At 47.0% G+C, this 20,104-nt stretch overlaps 1 protein-coding gene across 1 annotated transcript in view; it reads left to right on the forward strand.

Moving 5' to 3' along the window:
* The window catches only part of DNAH11 (dynein axonemal heavy chain 11), a gene marked incomplete in the record, with an annotated part of 360,436 nt that overhangs the window by 225,915 nt on the left and 114,417 nt on the right, over nt 1-20,104 (forward strand). The window contains 3 exon segments of the mRNA XM_070059638.1: nt 5,633-5,794; nt 13,575-13,808; nt 17,887-18,033. Coding sequence (XP_069915739.1) covers nt 5,633-5,794; nt 13,575-13,808; nt 17,887-18,033 — 543 coding nt within the window.

Consider the following 20,104-nt stretch of genomic DNA (forward strand, 5'->3'; position numbering starts at 1 on the left):
AACTTCGTGAAACACTCATCTCAGGAAAAAACTGGGCATGGATTTCAAACTCCTCATCCCCAAATTAATTTATCTTTAAATTCAAGCGTTCCATGAACTTTGTGAAGTCCCGCAAGATAGGATGAAGATTCAAGCGAGGCGAAAAGGGTCAAACTGGGATAGTTCCGGCAGTCACCCTCCATTCCTTTGGGGCTCCTCTCCGTGAGATTCAGCGTTTATCGTCAGTGAACAACACTGACGCATCTGAAGATACATGCAAACAGAAGTCGTGGGTAGACGCTTCTGAAGTAAATACGTGGGAGGGTTATTTCTGTCCGAGAGTGAACTGCATCAGCTGGAGAATAAATACAGAGTGACTGGAGCAACTCACAGCCCTGTTCCAAGATGAAGTGGACAGAGTCCTCTTAGGGATACACAGATAAATATGTACTGCCCGCGGGATCGTATCTAAAAGAAGTGGAAATACGTTCCCAAACACGACGGGACGTGGCTCTTGCAAAATGAGTCATAACACCTGTGTGGAGAAACAAACCAAAAAAAATAGAAAATTCTATGGTATGGTATGCAAAAGCAAGTTTCTGACACGCAAATGTTAGAGCTGCAGGCAATAGATAGATGGTGATTTCAGGGTTCGCTTTGTCCTCGGGAGGATTTGCCTTTAGAGAGGAGCGCAGCTGCCTGCGGCATTTTTAACTTGATTTTCTTAGCTGTCTTTGCTTTTTGTCCTCACCGTTGGAAACTCACTGGAGGCCGGTTCGGTCATTTGCGATCGTCAGGAACTTTGTGTTGTGCTGGGGGAAGAAGAGGGAGATACTTCCCTGAATGTAGGTCCTTAGAGCTGTACGACACCTGTTCAGGTGAGCGGCAGGTGTGCTTTTCTCAAATCCCCAGATCCTCCAGGTTGCGGAAGTATGAGTGCTCTTCTAAAAGTTCACGGAAAAGCAAGCTAATCGTGGATTGCAACATTTCTCTGCACCAAAATTGTCTTTTAATTCCTTTTTTCTTTTCCCAACAAACTTTCGGAGTATCGTTATGCTTTCCTTGAGGTATTTAAGGATAGGAAGTCTCAGGCTCAACTCCGTCACCCAGAGTTGATTTATCCAATGGGAGACATGCACAAGTCTCACGACCTGTACTGTACATAAGTGCTGTACTGGCGCGGTCCTTGGGGGACCTGGCTCGCGCTCCCTGGAAGGTTCCTTTGGGACAGAAGTGGCAATGTTCCCAGGGTAGGATGCAGCTGACCCTCTCACTGGAGTTGCGTCCCAAGCCAGACTCTTTCCCTGAGTTGTCTAATACAGGCCTGGTCAAAATCCAGCTTCCCAAGTGCCATGGCCAAGGGTAGAACTACTGGGGCAGCTCAGTACCTGGATTTTCCGATGTTGTCCACCAGGCAGAGGAAGTGGTGTCTGCTTGATCTCAGATATCTCAAGCATTATTCATTTCATTAGTGAAGACTCAGGTCTGACACCCAGGAAGCTGCCCACCCAACACCTGTGTTGAGGGGAACGGTTAGTCCAGAGCTGCTGGCAGTTGGTTCTGCAATGAGGGCTCCCATTAGAGCCTGTGAAATGCTCGTTAGCCCCAGCCAGCCTCTGTAGGCCCTGGTGGTGGCCTTCAGGTAGTAACCAAAGGCCCCTGAGCTGCAGAACAAAGAAGGATTCACATGTGTGTGATACCAATCTGAAATATTTTAAATTATACACATCCTGATGTCTGTTTTCAATCATTTATCATTGGTTTCTTAGAAATCCTTTGCTACGTTACACTCTCATGAAATTAGGGGAAATACGATGTTGTGGCAACACCTGGGGTTTACTTGAGGTTATCTGTAAAGATGGCAATGCTGTTGTAGAAAGGAATAGAAAAACCAATGATTGCCAACATCAGCGTGGTTTTCTGGAACAATCTCACCCAAGACTACTTCCAGACGAAGCTGGAAGGCAGGGGCAGTTCCGTACCTGATTTGGAACAGAACGAGACGTTTCTGGGCAGTGAGTTGGGCTAACACCTGCACTCCTCACAGGTGCAGTTGTCCTCTTAGCCCATTGTCCTCTTAGCAACAGATGAACCCGTGTGAATCTAGAATATATTCCCAGAGTGTTGTTTAGACATTTGTGTAGAGAAATTCTCTAAATTTTTAAAATTCATTTGAGGAACAGAAAGGAGGGATAGAGAGAAGACTCTTGCTGTCCGTTGACTCACTGCCCCAAATTCTTGCAGTGGCTGGGGCTGGGCCAGGCCAAAGCTGAGCTCCAGGAACTCAATCCAGGACTTCCACGTGGGTGGCAGGGACCCAGTTACTTGAGCCATCACCTGGGTGCATACCAGCAGGAAGCTGAAACAGAGAGGACAGCCAGGACTTCTGGCTTGAGCTCAGTGCAATGAGCACTTGTCCTGATGTGGAGTTCTTAGAGCCCTTGTACACTGTTGATAAGAACGTAAAACTGTGCCGTCGCTATCCAAAAACAACATGGTGGTTCCTTAGAAAATTCCACTCCAAGATATATATCTAAAGAAATTGAAATCGGGGTCTTGTGACATATACATTCCCATGTTCATTGAAACATTATTTGCAATAGCCAAGACACAAAACCAGCCTAGGTACCCACTGGCAGATGGATAGATAAAAGGTGGTATGTGCATATAATGGAATATCAGTCAGCTATAAACATGCTGGAAGTCCAGTCATTTGCCATGACATGGATGAACCTTAAGCATATTATCCTAAAGGAAGTTGGCCAGTCACATAAAAACATGACTGCATGGGCTTAGGAAGCCAAGACACTGAGGAAAGAAATGTCCTACATGAAGGACCTTGGTGGGTAAGACCCCAGTGGAAAGAAATGGTCATCGAAAAAGGAGGTACTTTTCTCTGAAGGGAGGAAAGCACTTCCACTCTGCTGATAGTCTTGTCTAAATACTTACAGAGTTTGTGGACTCAAAAGGCTTCCATAGCCTTGGCAGCTCATGTCAAGAGCCTCTGCTGATCACTGACGTCATACGTAAGAGTGTCAGTTGTTAAATCAACAACAGAGGTCACTGTGCACTAACTTCCTATGCAAGACCTCTGTCCTCAATGAGTTGTATTATAACTATGTCTAATTGCTCCCAAACCATGTATCATTCTTGGGTGTTTCATTAAGTTTCTTAAAAAAAAAAAGACATGAAATTAACTTCAAGATGCAATGACTTTGAACAGCCCTTGTCTTGACTGCTAAGGAACAGTTTTGTGTTTTTGTTTTTTGTTTTTTTTTTTTGTTTGTTTTTTAACCATTTAAGTTGTTGAACTCTTAGTTCAGAGTTGGTCTTCTGTGTATAAAGCTGATCAAAATGGATCTTCATGGAGAATGGGACTGGGAATGGGAGAGGGAGGAGGGGGAGGGGTGGGAGTGTGCTGGGAGGGTGGGTATGGTGGGAAGAATCACTATATTCCTCAGGTTGTACTTATGAAATGCATGAATTCTGTATTCCTTAAATAAAATGTTTCTTTGGGAGGGGAGGGGAATCCACCTCTCTTGTCTTTGGGGCCTATGCAATTATATGTGCAATGCTGAATCGTGAAATTTTGTCAAGTATTTCATTATCAAACGGACACACCCAGATGATCTTGAATATACTTATCTTAATTGCAAAAAAAAAAAAAAGAAGAAAACCAAAAACACATGACTGCACGGCCTCGTGCCTCTTCAGTATCTGGAATAGTCCATTCGCGAAGCAGCCTGTGGAATGGTGGCTGCCGGGGTGGGGGTGGGCAGTGCCATAGGGAGTTGCAGTCCTTGGCTGCACTTTCAGTCATGCAAGAGGAAAGCATGTAGACTACTCTGCAGTGTTGTCCGCGAATACTCTGCTGGGTGTGGACAATCTTTTGCAGAGGATAGAGCTCGTGTTTGCTGTAATTACACTGGGAAAGCAACTTAGACCTTCGAATTTGCCCGACCTGTTGAAGGTACATGGTTTATATACAGCCAACCTGGTAAATGCTCTGATATGGGTTCCCATATGTGGGAATTGTTTATGCCGTGGACTAGTTCTATGCTCTAGGTGAAAAGCATTCTGAGGAATGAGGTCATTAGTTGCCTGATCCGAAGCTGTTAGGAGACTTGCAAAGCTCCGTTAATATCATCAAATCCTAGTCATTTCCAGAGAAGAGGAAAGCGAGCCTGGATCTCACACCCTACCTCAGCTGGCAATGCCCCCCACCCTACCCCTACATCCTCTAATCCATGGGGGCTGGGGAGAGAAGGGGGGGCTCCCTGAACTCCTCCTCTGTGTGAGCAACTGTCACAAGATGTCCCCTCTGATGGGCCCTGGGAACTGCAGAGAGGACCCCAAGGAAGGGGTAGAAATGGGCAGGGTCTGCCTGACCCTGAGCACCTCCTCCCAGGGCCCAGGGCCCTGCTCCACACAGGTGTGCCCTAAAGAAAGGGTGGGAACCTGTTCAGAGTTAACTGATTGGTTATTAGGGCTCTAGTGTTTTAAGTTTCAAAAAGAGGCAGAGGGGCTGGCGCTGCAGCACAGTGGGTAAAGCCACCGCCTGCAGCACTGGCATCCCATATGGGCGCCAGTTCAGATCCCGGCTGCTCCTTTTCCGATCCAGCTCTCTGCTATGGCCTGGGAAAGCAGTAGAAGATGGCCCAAGTGCTTGGGACCCTGTACACACCTGGGAAACCTGGAAGAAGCTCCTGGCTCCTGGCTTCGGATCAGCGCTCTTCTAGCTGTTGTGGCCAATGGGGGAGTGAACCGACAGAAGGAAGACCTCTCTGTAACTCTACCTTCAGATAAATAAATATTATTCAAGAGAAAAGGCAGAAAAAGAAAGCTTCCATCTGCTGGGTCGCTCCCCAGATGCCCTCTACAGCCAGAAACCCTATCCAGCCTCATGTGTGTGTGGCAGGTACCTCATTACTTGAGCCATCACTACTGTCTCCCAGGGTCTGCAGTAGGAATGAGCTGAAGTTGGGGACCCAACTCGGGGAACTCTGACTTGGAACATGGGCCTCCTGGCTGGGATCTTAACCACTACATCAAACGGCCACCCCTACATTAACTTTTCAGTCATTTAACAACCATGCAGCAGAAATTTTGGCAGAAGTGTGCTTAAGCCAGTTTTTCAAATACATTTAAAAAAAAAAAAAACTTAAGTGGGAACTCAAACAGTTGCATCCTATTTTAAATGGAAGCACACATGCAGTAAACATGATGTATGATGATACATTGGCTTTTTTTTTTTTTTTTTTTTTTTTTGCAAGGATATTACACAGTATTCTAGAGCCTGGTGAATTGCAGAGGGGAAGCAAACAGAAGGTGAAAGTATTAGATTATTGCATCGTGGTCATGGAAAGGAGTAGAATCTAGCTACTGTCAGCCATCACGGTTTAGAAGAAGAGGGACGCGGGGTAGGGAGGGCACACACAGCCTTGCCTCTGTGTGTCCAAAGGGGCAGCTGCCTCGGACAGGGCTGACCTTGAGGGCTGGGCTGGTGGCTGTGACTTTCCACTCCACAGCGCTCTGGGAGAGTTTCATGGCACCCCTCACCTGTGTTCCTTTCTCGCATTGTCCCGACGTGGTGACATCACTCCTGCCTCACTCACGGCCCCTCCGTGTGTGCCCCGCCCCTGTATCTCTACAGATGGCTCTCTGCTTCTCTCCCGTGGGTCACACGCTGCGCACCAGAGCGCGCAAGTTCCCGGCCATCGTGAACTGCACGGCGATCGACTGGTTTCACACGTGGCCGCAGGAAGCACTGGTGTCCGTCAGCAGGACATTCATTGAGGAGATTGACGGGATTGAGGTACGCTGTGGCTGCCTGTGATACACACACACACACACACACACAGCATAGCTTCCCACTAGGGAAGCCCCTTCCACAGTACACCTGTCGCTAGCAAGCTGCCCTTCCCCACGATGCTGGAATCGTCTTTGTCATTTTACATTCTACGACATGGGATCTCTGGCTGGGCACTGGGTTGGGTGGATGCACACCCAGGACACATGCGTGTGTGTCTCTGAGCATGTTCCTACTTCTGTACTAATTTCCTGCAGAAACGACATGGTCGCTGCCTGAACGTAAATCCTTCAAGTGCACACCTAAAAATACCAAACAGAAACATGATTGCCGGTAGCCATTGTCGTGTTTGATTCGTAATGCAGTTAAGCAATGAATTGGGGTTATTCTCATCGCTGCGTTGACAGCTGAAGAATCAGCACCCATACGTTCTGCAGGTGCTGGGTCGGATGATGGGCATGCCTGTTTGTTTCATGGGTTTATGTTGTGTGGGTTATGTTTGTCACTACTGCGTGATGCAATCTGTCCCTCCTGTTAGATTTTTAAATGGGCGCGTGAACCAAATTGGGAGGGAAAATGCTGCAGATTCAAAGGGAAAAAGAATAGAAATACAAAGCTATGATTTTGATTTTTGTAGACATGAAGTTTTATAAGTGTCAGGTGCCTTAAAGATTTGATGACTGGAAAGGTGGTGATGGTGTCTCTCCCAGGGAGCTTTGTTGTGTCATGCCCTCCTCCTTCCCTCCCTCCGCCCCTCTGTCCCAAGTAACAAGGTCAAAGGGACCTAGCAAGGGTGGGGTGCTGAAAGTGACTCATGGAGCCCAAAACAGAAGGGGGGCCAAGTGAGGGACGATGCACGTTCCTAGCGGAAACGGCGTCTTGGGCTGGGCCAAACCACCATCCGCCTTCCTCTGAAAGGCAAAGCTACTGCCTTTGCCAAGCCATCTTTTTAACATTTTGTTGAATGCTGCACCTTGGTGTGGCCAGATGGTTAGACATCCAGGCGTATTTACAAATCCATTCTCTATGTAGCCAGCTTTGATGTTGTGTTGCCTTCTCCTTCGCTTCTATGAAGCACAGCAACTGTGTAGGTAAGCGTGCAACCAGCATTCACTTGGACCTGCAGAACTGTGTGGGGGAAACCTCCTGTGATGTCGCTTAGGCTGAGCACTGAGTGCTGGCGGGATCAGAATCATCCTCCGGCAACGTCTGTCTTGGGAGATTTGTACGTGCTACAGGTTCTAGACATCCGGCTGCCGCCTCTCTCCTCTCTCCACACTCGGGCAGAACATTCGCCTGCACACACACCTATGAAGTGATTTCTATGAAAGTCTGCTAGAAATATTTTATATTGTAAAATCGGACCCGACAAGCACACAAGGGCTTCAGAAAGTTTTTCAAAAATGGAATTAACGGAAGTTTATTTTTGGTGTAAAAAATGGGCGCAGTGTACATTTTCCATGAACATTGATGGTCCCCTTCTGTGAACACAGATTTCTCAAGCAGTAACTAGGTTCATTGCATTGTTGGAGTTCTGTGGGGCGTTTTGACTTCTAATGGTTACAAGAGGGATTCAAGTCGCTGGTTTAAGGAGACAGTTGATATTAAAGAACAGAATGATCTATTGCAAAGCTGTCCCTTCCAATCCATTTTAGCAGACAGGTTTGGTAAGAAAGAAAAAAAAAAGACAAGGGAATGTATTTTGTTTGCAAATGTTATTTTCTCCGTTGGCAAGACATAAGAACGCGTAGCGCGGCTATCTTCCTCTTTGGTGCAGCCCTGTAAGTTCCTTTGGTTTGCGGGTTTGTGCAGGCTGCCTTCTGCCACGCCAGGTGCTGCCTTGCAAACAGCCGCGGCCGAAGGCGCTTTCATCTGCTGGTGACCATTGACACCTGCTGGACGCAGCCGGTATTGCACCGTCGCCGATGCAGAGGGCTCGTGGCAGGTGTCGAGCGCGGACTGACGGTGTCGCGACGCCTCCTGTAGGACCAAGGAGGAAGCCCTTCACCGTGTCTATCAAGCTGAATTATGCCTCAAAACAAATTAGCCAGATGATTTCATTTCAGGGCAAGGTGCTTATTTAACTTGCCCACCTTCCTAATTTGCTGCACAGGAGAGATCCTTATAATCCCGAGTGCAGCGTGTCCGCGTCTTTCTCAAAGCACCTGGCATCCTTTTCTGTAGAGGTCAAAACCAGCCTTTACATTTCTTGAATGAGCACTGATTTGATCACTTTCTTAATTTTAATTTCCACCATTCAGACTGAAAGTCACCAGTGTAATTTAGGCACTTCCTAATTAACCACTTGGTTTACTGGGCGTAAGGTGCTCCTGCGAGGGGATTCCCGCTTGGCTTCCCCACCCTGGGCCTCAGAGAAAGGATTCGTTAGAAGCAAGTGGTTTTGTGCATGTTGACAGTTTTCCATGAGGACACACTCAGCACCCAGCGCTGTGAGCCAGCTGCTTCTAGATCGTGTGTGTGTCGGTGGGAGTTCACCTGCAAATGGCTATGGGAAGCACCTGAGCTCGGGTTGGACCCCATCCAGGGAAACAGGGCTCTGCAGAAGAAAGTGCAGCATTGAAAGACAAGTAGCGGTTCTGCTTTCCAGGGTGAGATGAGTGATAGCAGAAGTGCTAGAATGGGAATGAGAGAAATGAGCTCTCTCACTGCAAGGGTGAGACTTGGCTTGGAAGAGTGGGGGAAGTTCTGAGCAAGACACAGGAGCCCATCTTTGCAGGTACATTGGCCATCTGGTGAGTGAAGATTCTCTACCCCGAGGTGACGCCACTTAAACTAATCGGACAGGCTCGGGCTCGCCTTTCCCAGGGAAATGCATTTATTCCCCGGGCTGCCGCCCCTTCTGTACGTGCTGCAGAGTTTGGTCGCCTGTGGATGGCATATTTTGCTACATTTTCCAAAAGCAATCATGAGAGATACTTAATAGGCTGCAGCATTTAGAAACTTCCTTCTCCCGTGTTCACACCCGTAAGTTCTTTGATTTCAAACCTGCAAGGAGCTAACCTTGTGTCGGTGTTGGCAGACTTTCTATTTTATTAAGGTGTTTTAGCGAAGTTGTGTTTTTGAAATATAAATTAGGGTTCCTCAGAATGAATGGACAAAGTAGAAAGCTAACTTCGTAGTGCAGAAATCAAGCTGTTTTGAAGATAATCAAGGCAAAGCAGATGCACTCGCACTTACCTGCAGGCTGCCCAAATCTCATCCTGGCTCACACACACCTTTGCACGGGCAAGGAAAGAGCCCAGCAACTGCTCATCCCCTTTCCCACGCCTTGCAAGTGTTTTCCCCTGTGCCCGTGCACACAGACACCTGCCGGGCATGCCATTCTCACTCCGGGCGTGTGAATCAAATTTGAAATGGAGCTGCAAAAGCAATGCGGGGCTACTGTCTGTGGTTCCTGCAGCCCTGTAGCCATGAGCACTCACCTCTGGCTGTGCTGCTGGGCTGAGAGTGGAGCTGTCCCTTCTCTCAAGTCTGTCGCTTGGAGACTTTTTTCCCCCTGGGTGCTGCCCTCACCTCCTCTCCCCGCCAGCCCTCCACATGCTCCTGGTTGCAATGTTTTGTGCGAGAACCACCGATGCCACCTCTTTGAATGTCCAGAAGTTCATCTGGAAGATGGGAAGCTCATGCGGAATTTGATCTTGTCTCTGATCAGTATGCGAACTCCAAAATCGAAGGCCAAAAGAAAAAGCATGATCAATAAAACCAGCAAACATAATCACCAAAGATTTTGAGCAACATCCCAAACCTAGAAAGCAGCCTGTGGTCTAGGAAACGGTGTTGGGTCTGTGATTAATTCTCGTTGCTGCACTGAGTAGGGTTGGTCGACTTACTGTGCCCACTCCCGGCGTCACTTCTACCACAATAGCAGAATTAACATGGAGATATCGCTGTGATTAACTTATGTGCTTGAGAGGCAGAGATGGGAAGACCCAAAAGAGAGTGTGCCTGCAACAGCTGGGGCTGAGCCTAACCAAAGCCAGGAGCCAGGAACTCAATCCAGCCTCCCGTGTGGGTGAACCCTCACCACGGCCTCCTCGGGTGTGTGTGAGCAGGAAGCTGGAGGCAGAAACCAGAGCCAGGAGTCCAGCTCGGCCAGGGCCTCCTACGTGGGATGCAGACATTTTTTTAAATGATTTTTTTAAATTTTATTTGCTTTCCCAGGCATAACAGAGAGCTGGATCAGAAGTGGAGCAGCCAGGACTCGAACCAGCACCCATATGGGATGCCAGCACTGCAGGTGACAGCCTTACCTGCTGTGCCACAGTGCCAGCCCCAAGATGCAGGCATCTTAAACCAGGGACTTAACTGTTAGGCCAAATGACCGCCCCAAACACAGAATTCTGAGAAAATGACCAAGACTTCCTATGGGTGTGTGACATTGTATGTCGTGAAGTTGTCCTGAGTTGAGCTTCACTAAGAAAAGACAGTAAGGGCGGAGGCTTGCCTGGGGATGAGGATGCCCAGGGCCCACATTGGAGTGCCTGAGTTGGATTTCCAGCTCTGGCTCCTGGCTCCAGCCTCCCGCTAACACAGACCCCTGGGAGGCAGTGGTGGTGGCTCAAGGAGCGGGGTTCCTGCCTTCCACATGGGAGGCTTAGGTTCAGTTCACAGCCTCCGCATCTGGCCCCCCAGCCATTGTAAGCATTTGGGAAGTGAATGGACAGAGGGCACCTCTCTGTTTCTGTCCATCTGTCTGCTTGTCTTTCTGTCTATCTTCTTCCTTCCTTGAATGTCAGAGTCCTCAGTCTGCCCCCTCCCTGCTGGCCTTGGGGAAGTCTGACCCTGTTGGTAACGGGAGATTGGCTCCAGCCTGGGTGCTGGTTTACCGTCCACTCTGCTGCCTGGCGTTCTCTCTGAGCCGCTACTGCTCCAGAAGCGTCACCCTGTCTCTGCTTCTGGGTGGCTGGTGAGCCAGCCGGGAGAGCACACATTAAATGCTTTGCCTTCGCGAGGGGTCAAATCTCGCAGCAATGCTGTCTCTCAAAGCGCAAAATACAGCAGTGGTGCCGTCCCGGGCACCACAGCGACAGCAGCAGCTCTGGCGGCCACCCCTCCCCACCCCCACCCTACCCCACCCCACTCCAGCCCCAAACCAAAAGCAAAGTGGAGATAAATGAATGGCAGAATAAATAATTTATGCTAATGAAATTACTGCAATTAGTAGTTGTACAATGACCCTTTTAAAAGCCACAGCTGTTAATGTCAGGAAGTGCTGTCACTGCCGACCTTATCATAAGACAAAGTGACACGTTGAGAATGCGGGGAAGACCAGTCCTCAGAAAGGTCTGTTCTGGAATGATTAGAGTTTTCTGAAAAACAGTGTGAATTACAAGCAGCTGCGCCCGGCCTCCGCGGCTCTCCCATGCTGGGCCATTTTGTTAAGCCCAGAACAATAGTTATTTTGCCCCATTGAGACGAGTTGTCTCGGCCACTTCCAGCTCCACCGGAAACCACTTCTTGCACGAGCGATTTACAAATGAAACTGTTGTTAAAAAGCTCCAGGGCCCCGGGAGCCTGCTCCCGAGGATCCAGCCTGGGCAGAGGCCAGGGTATTGTTTGTGTTTGCTCTGCCTGGAGATTGCCCTTGCTCGGAGCTGCGCGTATCTGTACAGTAGAAAGGTGTAGGAGCACTGGTAGTTTTCCCATTCAGACAAGATGGGGACAGGAGCGGCTTTCCGCTGCTTAAAAAGAGAGTCCCTAAGGAAATACGATTTCTATGAAATTTCTATAAACTGCCTTACACGATTTATTTTTCTGACCACCACGGTTCAAGCACGTACCTGTGTCTTGGGTCTACTAGAAACAAAAAATATTTAGGATTTATATTGCTTTATATGTTTTCCCTTAAAAATGTTATTTGCAGTTCCTGGTGAGGTGTTTTTTTTTTTTTTAATATGCAGAAAAATCCAGGATGTGCAGTATCTGACACCCACTTGGGAGTTTGCCCCAGGCTGGAAATCTAGGGGTTCAAAGGCATCTGACAGGCTTGGCTGCTTCCTCTCCTCACCCCACCCCCGCTTGTGATGCTAATGGCTCGGGTTTGAGGCGGTTAACTGCCTGGCCAGCCACTTGTGCGCAGTCTTCCCAGCGCTGTCTGCCTGCGCGCTATTGACAACACTTTGGTAAATTATGTGTGACTTTCCTAAGAGTTGGTGTAGCTCATTTAATTCATATTAATTGATTTTTAGGCTCCCCTTGATTAATTGGACCAGGTTCATCTTGTACAGAAGGCAATAAATAATCATTAAAATGAGGGAGATGTGACTCTACAAATTAAAAAGTTAACTACTGCAGAAGTCACAGAGGACAAAAGGGAAAGCTTGGGTAGCGGGGGCTTCTCCAGCGAGTCGGCCAAGGAGAACTGTTTGTTGGTGAGCGGATGTGTTGTGTACCATGAGAATATACAGTGACCGTGGTATGGGCTCCCGGAAGCACTGCCTTTTAGGTCCTGCCCATCCAGTGTGTTGTTAGATGGGCTCTCAGAAAACTCTTATTTCTCACTCTCTGGATTCTTAAAAAAATAAATATTTGTTTGAATTTTTTTAAAAGATTTGTTTGCTTCTAAAGCAGCCAGATAGGTCAAATCCAGGAGCCAGGCACCCCAACCAGGTCTCCCATGTGTGGTTCAGGGGCCCAAGCACTTGGGCCATCTTCCACTGCTTTCTAGGTGCATTAGCAGGGAGCTGGATCGGAATCAGAGCAGCCGGGGCTGGAACCCATACTCCAGAGTGAGCTACCAAAATCGCAGATGACAACTAAATCTGGTGCACACAATGCTGGCCCCTTCTTTCAGCATTTTCCCCCCAGTGGCTTTGTAGGGTTGTGACTTTTCTTTGTCTAAAGTTTAGTTTGAATGCAGTGCTAAAAAAAATTGTCTGAATGCTGTCTCAGTTTTTCTATTTTTCTCTTTTGTGCACTGGATGGATAAAAACCAAGTTGTAAAGAGGCAGGCTTGTATTACACGTGGGCTTTTGGGTCTGGTAAGTAGAGCACATAAAAAACCTTTGTCCCACTGAAATCGGACATGACCCCCTAAAATTTACACCAAAATGTGGCCCCTTAAAGTTCCCCAGAAGTGCTATCTGGGGTGCCGCATGTGCTACCAGAATTTGGGGTGCCATACGATTTCACCATGGGTTTATTAGTAAATCCCCAAGATTGATAAGCCCAAGAGGGTTCTTGCCTAATATTTAGAGAAGATGCTAAATATCTGCACAGATAAACGAGGCATCATGGCATGTTTTAGGCTTTTATTTAGTGAGAAAGATGCATAGGAGAGTGAGAGCTTTATTTAATAGAGAGGTAAATAGGAGTTCATACCGAGCACCAGGAACCAGCCGCATGGAGGAGCATCTAAGCCTGGAATTTGGGCCATGAACCCTGGAGGCACTGAGCTACAGCAAGACCCTCCTGGCAAGAGGCCGGGCAAAAGAGAAGGAGCCGGACACACCGGGTCCCAGGCTTTTAACCCACTTCCAAAGGGGAGTGGTTAATTAACCTGATTGGCTGGTGGGCACCCAGGTAGGGGGATGAGGTCACACAGGGGTATGGTGAAGGTATCAGGCCTTGAGGTCACACAGGGGCGTGGCAAAGGCGTGGTTTTCCAGCTCACAAACCTAATCGATTTTAACCTGTACGCCTGCCCACTTCATTCTGGCTTTTAAGATCTGTAAGTATATGACTTTGTTGAATGTCCCGTCAGTGTTCTTCCTCACATGTTTCACTGGAGAGGATCTCATGGGAGCAACAATGTTTGTATTTCCAGCCGCTGCACAGGGAATCCATCAGCCTCTTCATGGCACATGTCCACACCACCGTCAACTCAATGAGTGCCAGGTACTACCAGAACGAGAGAAGACACAACTACACCACCCCCAAGAGTTTTCTAGAGCAGATATCACTGTTTAAGAACCTGTTGAAGAAGAAACAGGAAGAAGTAGCCCACAAGAAGGAGCACCTGGTCAACGGCATCCAGAAGCTACAAACTACAGCCTCCCAGGTACGGCCAGGGTGTGAGGCCGCCAAGTACAGGCAGCACCCTTTGCTAAGCCTCATGGAATCCGCTTCTAGAAGATGCTGGGTGCTGAAATTCAGAGTGCGGGGACACAAAGAATGAACTGTGACTGCTTTCCTGAGCCCCCAGGGTTTGGGCAATGATGGTCACAGCTGGTTCTGGAGTTTCCTTCTCTTCTGGGCTTGGCTTAGAGCAGGGTGGGGAGGGGAGGAGAGGGGAGGTCTTGAAGGGGCAGACCCCGCTCGTTGCCTCCTCTTGAGCTCCGACTTCTTTAATGCTCCGGGCTCATCATCAGGACTTAGGTCTTCCTGGGGTAGAACTAAGATCACTTCTGGTCTTGGATCCTCAGTGAGGGCCTCGTTTCCTGGCTGGTGGCTGTGGGGAGGTCCCCGGGTACGGCGCTTGTGTCTGACTCCAGCATCTGCTCTGCTCCCCCAGATAAGAGGGCTCAGCATTGTCCTCCATAAGGCTCCTGCCACCTGGAAGGACCAGGTCTCTAACTGGCAGGAGTAAAGCAGGGCTGAGTTAGAATGGGGTGTTCATAGTGTCGGGCTCTGTGTACTTCTCATCTCACCTCCATGCTACAAAGCCAGCTACTCGATGAAGCAGTGTCGCTGCTCTGCTTGACTGTAGGGGGCTCACAGAGTTCAAGGCCAGAGAGCCCGCCAGGCTGGGCTTTGAACCCAGACTTGTGTTACGCAGATGCCCTCGTGTTGTCCCTGGTACCATGCTGCCTGCTGGCACTGGTCGAGGGGCTCAGAGTGAGAGCCTTTGAAGAGCTTTTCACCAGAGGTAGCAGGGCCCTCGAGTTGGAATAAAAATAGTAATTCTCAGTAGAGGTCATTTCAAGGCCAGAAGTACCGGTGGCTCCTCAAAGCTGTGTCATCAGGTCATAACTCAGATGCTGTTGAAGGCATTGGAACAGTGTCTTCCCCAACAGCAATATGTGGCACCTCTGTGCCCAGACTGGAAATCCAGTGGGACCCGGCTGGAGCACCCATGGGCATCTAATCACTCTGAAGAGCTCCCTGGCCGTGTTCTTCAAGTCAGGCAATGGAGCTCTGTGTGCTGTTTCCCAATTCATTGCATAAACCAGGAGTAGGTCTTTGGTGAGGTGCTGTGGTGTCCACTGAGCATTGACCAGGGGACAATGACAATGACCCGGCCTGAGAAGCCAGAATGAGAGTATTTTTTTTTTAATTTATTTTATAAGGAATACAAATTTCTTATGTACAACTTTAGGAATATAGTTATTTTTCCAACCATATCAGCCCTCCCACTCCTCCTCCTCCTCTCTCTCCCATTCCCTGTCCCATTCTCCACTAAGATTCATTTTTTAATTAACTTTGTACACCGAAGACCAACTCTATACTAAGTAAAGATTTCAACAATTTGTGCGTGCACACACACACACACAAAAAAACTGTTTGAGAACAAGTTTTACAGTTTAACTCATGATACAACTCACTGAGGTCAGAGGTCCTGCATGGGGAGTTAGTGCAGTGACTCCTGTCATTAATTTAACAATTAACACTCTACTGTATGAAGTCAGTGATCACTTGAGGCTCTTGTCATGAGCTGCCTAGGCTATGGAAGCATTTTGGGTCCACAAACTCTATCAGTATTTGGATAAGGCCATAAGCAAAGTGGAAGCTCTCTCCTCCCTTTAGAGAAAAGTACATCCTTCTTTGATGGCCACTTTCTGCTGGGCTCTGATCTTTCATGTAGACCATTTTTTGCCACAGTGTCTTGGCTTCCCAAGCCTGAAATGCTCTCACGGGTTTTTCACCCAGACCAGGAAGCCTTGAGGGCTGATTCTGAGGTCAGAGTGTTAAAGTGATTGTCATTCTATGAGTCTGCTGCATGGAGTGCTTCCCATATTAGATATTCTCTCCTTTTTAATTCTGTCTATTATTATTGCTGGGCACTTGATCCTTTTTATATTGATCTCTTTAACACTTAATCCTATCTATATGTTCACTCAACACTGTTGAGTGGAGCAGTGTGAAGAATAGTAGCTGGGAAGCCCCCAGTGACCATATCTATAAAAGAATTCCTTGCTTTATTCTTCCTTTTTAAATATGATCCGTATCTTACCCTTTTATTTCCTTATCTCTCTTTTTCTTCCTTTTTCTGTCTCTCATTACATTTCACTGAAACCAAGGCCTCTTTCCTTAGGGTTTTCCTAGGAGCCCTGATGAGCAAATGAGGAGGAAGCTCTGTGTCCCCCGATTCACATTCTGTGGACTTTGCCCCAAGAGTGATAATATAATCACCCAAATTGGGCAGCCCTTGGCAAAGAAGAATAGTGCCTTTGTCACACTTCTGGTTGTCTTCCCAAATGACAGAGCTAAGAGCAAGTGGAGTCACAGCCTGGGTCATTCCAGGGGTAACAGCCTCTTAGCTGCTGGGTTTGGTTAATGATCTTCACAGTTGTGTATCAGTGAGTCAGGGGCCTGGGGAGAGGGAGAGGAAATGAGAGGCAGTTCCCCATCTGCCAAGTTCAAGGTGGCGTGGGGTCATTTTATTCCCTCATGGCTGAAAACAGCAGACAGTCTTCAAGAAGATGCATAAAGCTGCGACTCAAGGACTGAAGGTGATTTCTCTTTATCAGGGGTCTGTGCATGGCTTGCTCTTTATATTGGCAGAGTAGTTGCAATATTTAACAGCTATTTGATGGCTTAAAAACATGCTCATTAATAAAAAGGAAGCATGGTTTTTCAGGTGGAGAACTATAGACCAGGAGTGGTGAGGAGCAAAATTCCTTCCTCTTGGAGCACGTGGGCTCCACAGGTCTGTCTAAGCTATTCCAGAGAGCTAGCTAGCATGCTGTTTGAACTGTTAAGTGATCATTCATCACAGCAAAGCCGTAAGCCCTTTTTATAGCCACCTGGCCCCTCTCTAGACGTGAGCCTGGATCTTCACAGCTGGACCTGGTGACCTTTCTTCGTCAGCATCGCCTCCTTTCCGGGGCTTGAGTCACTTGGAATATTTCAGCGCTAACAACTTCCTTCGCAGCTGAAATGAGGACTTGAAGCAACCCAGTTGGCTCACAGCCTCTTGGATGAGTCTAGCTAGCTTACAGCTAGTTTCACATGGCTAATATTATGCTGGGGTCAGAGAGAGGCTAAAAATCAATCTTGGCTTAACCTATTGCAACACAGGTAGCAGTCACAGTGGTAACTGTGCCTTTTAGCTAGAGTGTAAATAAGTGGGGTGTGGGTACAGACTACAAGCCTGCAGGGAAATCGGATATCAGATCTTGCATTTGCTGTTGCCCCAAAGTAGTTAGCAGCCAGAGAGGTGGTTTTGATTGTTCCCTGTATCTGTGATTTTTAAAGATAGTATTACTTGTATTTCCAGAAAATGAAAAGCTAATTATCTTTTTTTTTTTTTTTCGTGTATTTCTGAAAATCACTGGGCTTCTGGCCACATCCCATTGATACCATAGAAATCCTATGTGGTCTACCCATCTACCATGAATGCTGGCTCATTGGCATGATCACCAGCTAAATGTTCATGAGGTTAAAAAAAAAATCAAGAAGGTCATGCCACGTGCTGTAGAAAGCGGGACCTAGCAGTGGGCATTTGAATATGCATCCGATGACTCTGCAGAGAGGCATGGAGAATCCATGTCTTCCACTCCTCTGACTCCTCCCATAATTTGCTACTAGGGAGCATATGCTGTGGCCCCTTCTAGCCTGTCACCAGGCATGGCTTCCTGTCATATCTGCTGCCTTGAACCTGAGCTTCATAGGAACAGATAAGCAGGAGGAGCTGGAGTGGCAGGTGCACCATGGATGCTTCCCTGACCGCAGGCTTTGTGTGTCAAAGGTACACACTTGCAGTTAGTTCTGTAGCGGGTTCATAACATTTCCTGTTAAGCCATTAGCAAAACGTTATGCTGTTTGTTTTTATGTGGCAAAGGGTGGGGAGGGGCACCTTTTTTTTTTTTCCAAATTGGTAGATATGGAGACAAGGTATGAGCATCAGGGGTCCCTGCTGTGTCCGCTGTTCGTTGCCATCAGCCCAAGTGAGCTGAGAAGCCTGACTTTGCCTCCAGGTGGAAGATCTGAAAGGCAGGCTTGCCTCTCAAGAAGCCGAGCTGCAGCTGAGAAACCAAGATGCCGAGGCCCTCATCGCCAAGATCGGGCTTCAGACGGAGAAAGTGAGCCGGGAAAAGGCCACCGCCGCCGCCGAGCAGCGAAAGGTCAGGCTAATTCCACCATTTAGAGCGCTGGGCTATATTTAGCACAAAATAAACCTTTGTAGGTGAACAATTTTGAACAACTTCCTCTCCAGGGAGCACAAAGTCTAAAGAATTATTATAGTTACACATGTAACAGCATTTCACACCAGGCTTCCCACTTGACCTTTCTTTACACTGTGCATTTTCCCAACCTTTTAGCTCCTTTAATGATATGAAAGAACAATAAATACTGAGTTCATTCGAGCATATAATGGATGTGGATCTTGAACATCAGGCCTATTTGTAATACAGTAAAGGTCAGGAAGTCACCTCCGAGGTTTCTAAAGGTTTCCAGTTTTTAGGCAAATGCAACAACTCAATTGTTAACCAAGCCCATTCCGTCACTCCGCGAGATGGTTTTCAGATTTTGCATTTTAATAACACAACTGGAGTTTATGATTAAGTCCTAAGCTAAATTTGTTCTTTTTGGTTTGATTGAGGCCCTGGCATTCTGCATTATGTTTTATTGTTGGAAACAATTACTTGTAAGATTGTATAGATTCTGCTTTCTTTGTGCTCAGGTTTCTAACGGTTCTGGAAAAAAAAAATATAACTTTGTCTTCTTTTACGAAAACTTCAGCTACAAATGGAAGATTTCTCTCTGAGTGTGTGTGTGTTTTATTTCACAAAACAAATAGCACAGAAAACATAATTAATAAATATTTGTTTAAAAATTAAGTGAATCTGTGTATGTGAAATTAAAATTTCTTACTTGAGGCCACAGGTTATAAGTGAGAATTAGTCAGTAAAAATTGTAAATTGCTTATATTCTTGAAACCAGTGAATCAGTGCCTATGCGTTTTAAGATAACAGGAAATATATATGATTCAGATATTTTTCTTTCTAATGTGTACTAAGCATGTTTTCCTTTATCTTGTACAACCTGAGACTTTTAAAAGTGTCTTCAAAGTCAAAACTCTCTAAGCAATTTCAAAACCAGGTAAGGCATAGTTGAAGTTGAGGGGAAGGCATTGGGCATTGCCAATGGCCATATGATTGCTAATTCTGATCATAAATGTGTCCATTGAGTTTGAGATGCATGGAGAGTGTCCTTAAAAGTATATAATTGGATTAAGCAATTCGGTATCACACGTGGTATGACTACTGTAAATTAATTCCACTCAGGATATTTTTCAGGAATTACACAAAGGCGTGATGTTCTAGTAATTATTGTAACCTGTCACCCCAGATAGCTTTAGAAGATCTTAAAATGTATCAGATACTCTAGAGGTATCTTCAGCTTTCTGCATGTGAATTCCTCAGGCAAAATGATCTTCCTGGAGCAGGCACTTGATACAGTAATTAAGACACCATGTAGCATGGCCACATCCCAGCTTTGCTACCTGCTCCACCTTCTGCTAAAGCACACCCAGGGAGGCATCAGGCGATGGCTCAAGTGCTTGGATCCCTGCCACCCACAGAGGAGACCCTGGCCAGTCCTGGCTGTTGAAGGCATTTGGGGAGTGAACCTCCCTTTTTCTCTCTGCCTTTTTAGTGTATTTCCTTCCAATTTTTAAAAATCTTTATAAAAAGGGGGGGCAGGAGGTCTTAGCAAATTAAAACTCATCTGATAGGTTATTGAGTGAAATTTTTCAAACACACAAATGGCATATGCTATTATTTATATCTAATCCATTTCAAGAAATGAAAATGTATAAGTATCTTCATTCTACTCATGGAGCTTAATTTAATGATAATAACAAATGCCAACGGAGCACCTGTATTTATGGCCAAGCACTATTCTAGGCTGTTAGGGATATGAAACAAACAAGGGGTCCTTGTGTAGCTTACACTGCAACGGAAAGACTGACCAGAGAGGAGAGGCTCTTGATGAACAAGGTGTTTTCACATAGTGTCAAGTGCTTTGATGAGCATGAAGCAGGGATAGGTGCTGGTGGAAGGAGCTATTTTAAATTGGGTACTCATGGAAGACAAACTCATTGTCATCAAACCGTTCGGAGCTACGGAATAAACACCTGAGTGCACGCAGTGGGCTCGCTTTGTTTCACGTTGTGCAGTGTACCAGGCATGC

Source organism: Oryctolagus cuniculus, chromosome 16 (genome assembly GCF_964237555.1).
Source record: "Oryctolagus cuniculus chromosome 16, mOryCun1.1, whole genome shotgun sequence".
Lineage (NCBI taxonomy): Eukaryota > Metazoa > Chordata > Mammalia > Lagomorpha > Leporidae > Oryctolagus > Oryctolagus cuniculus.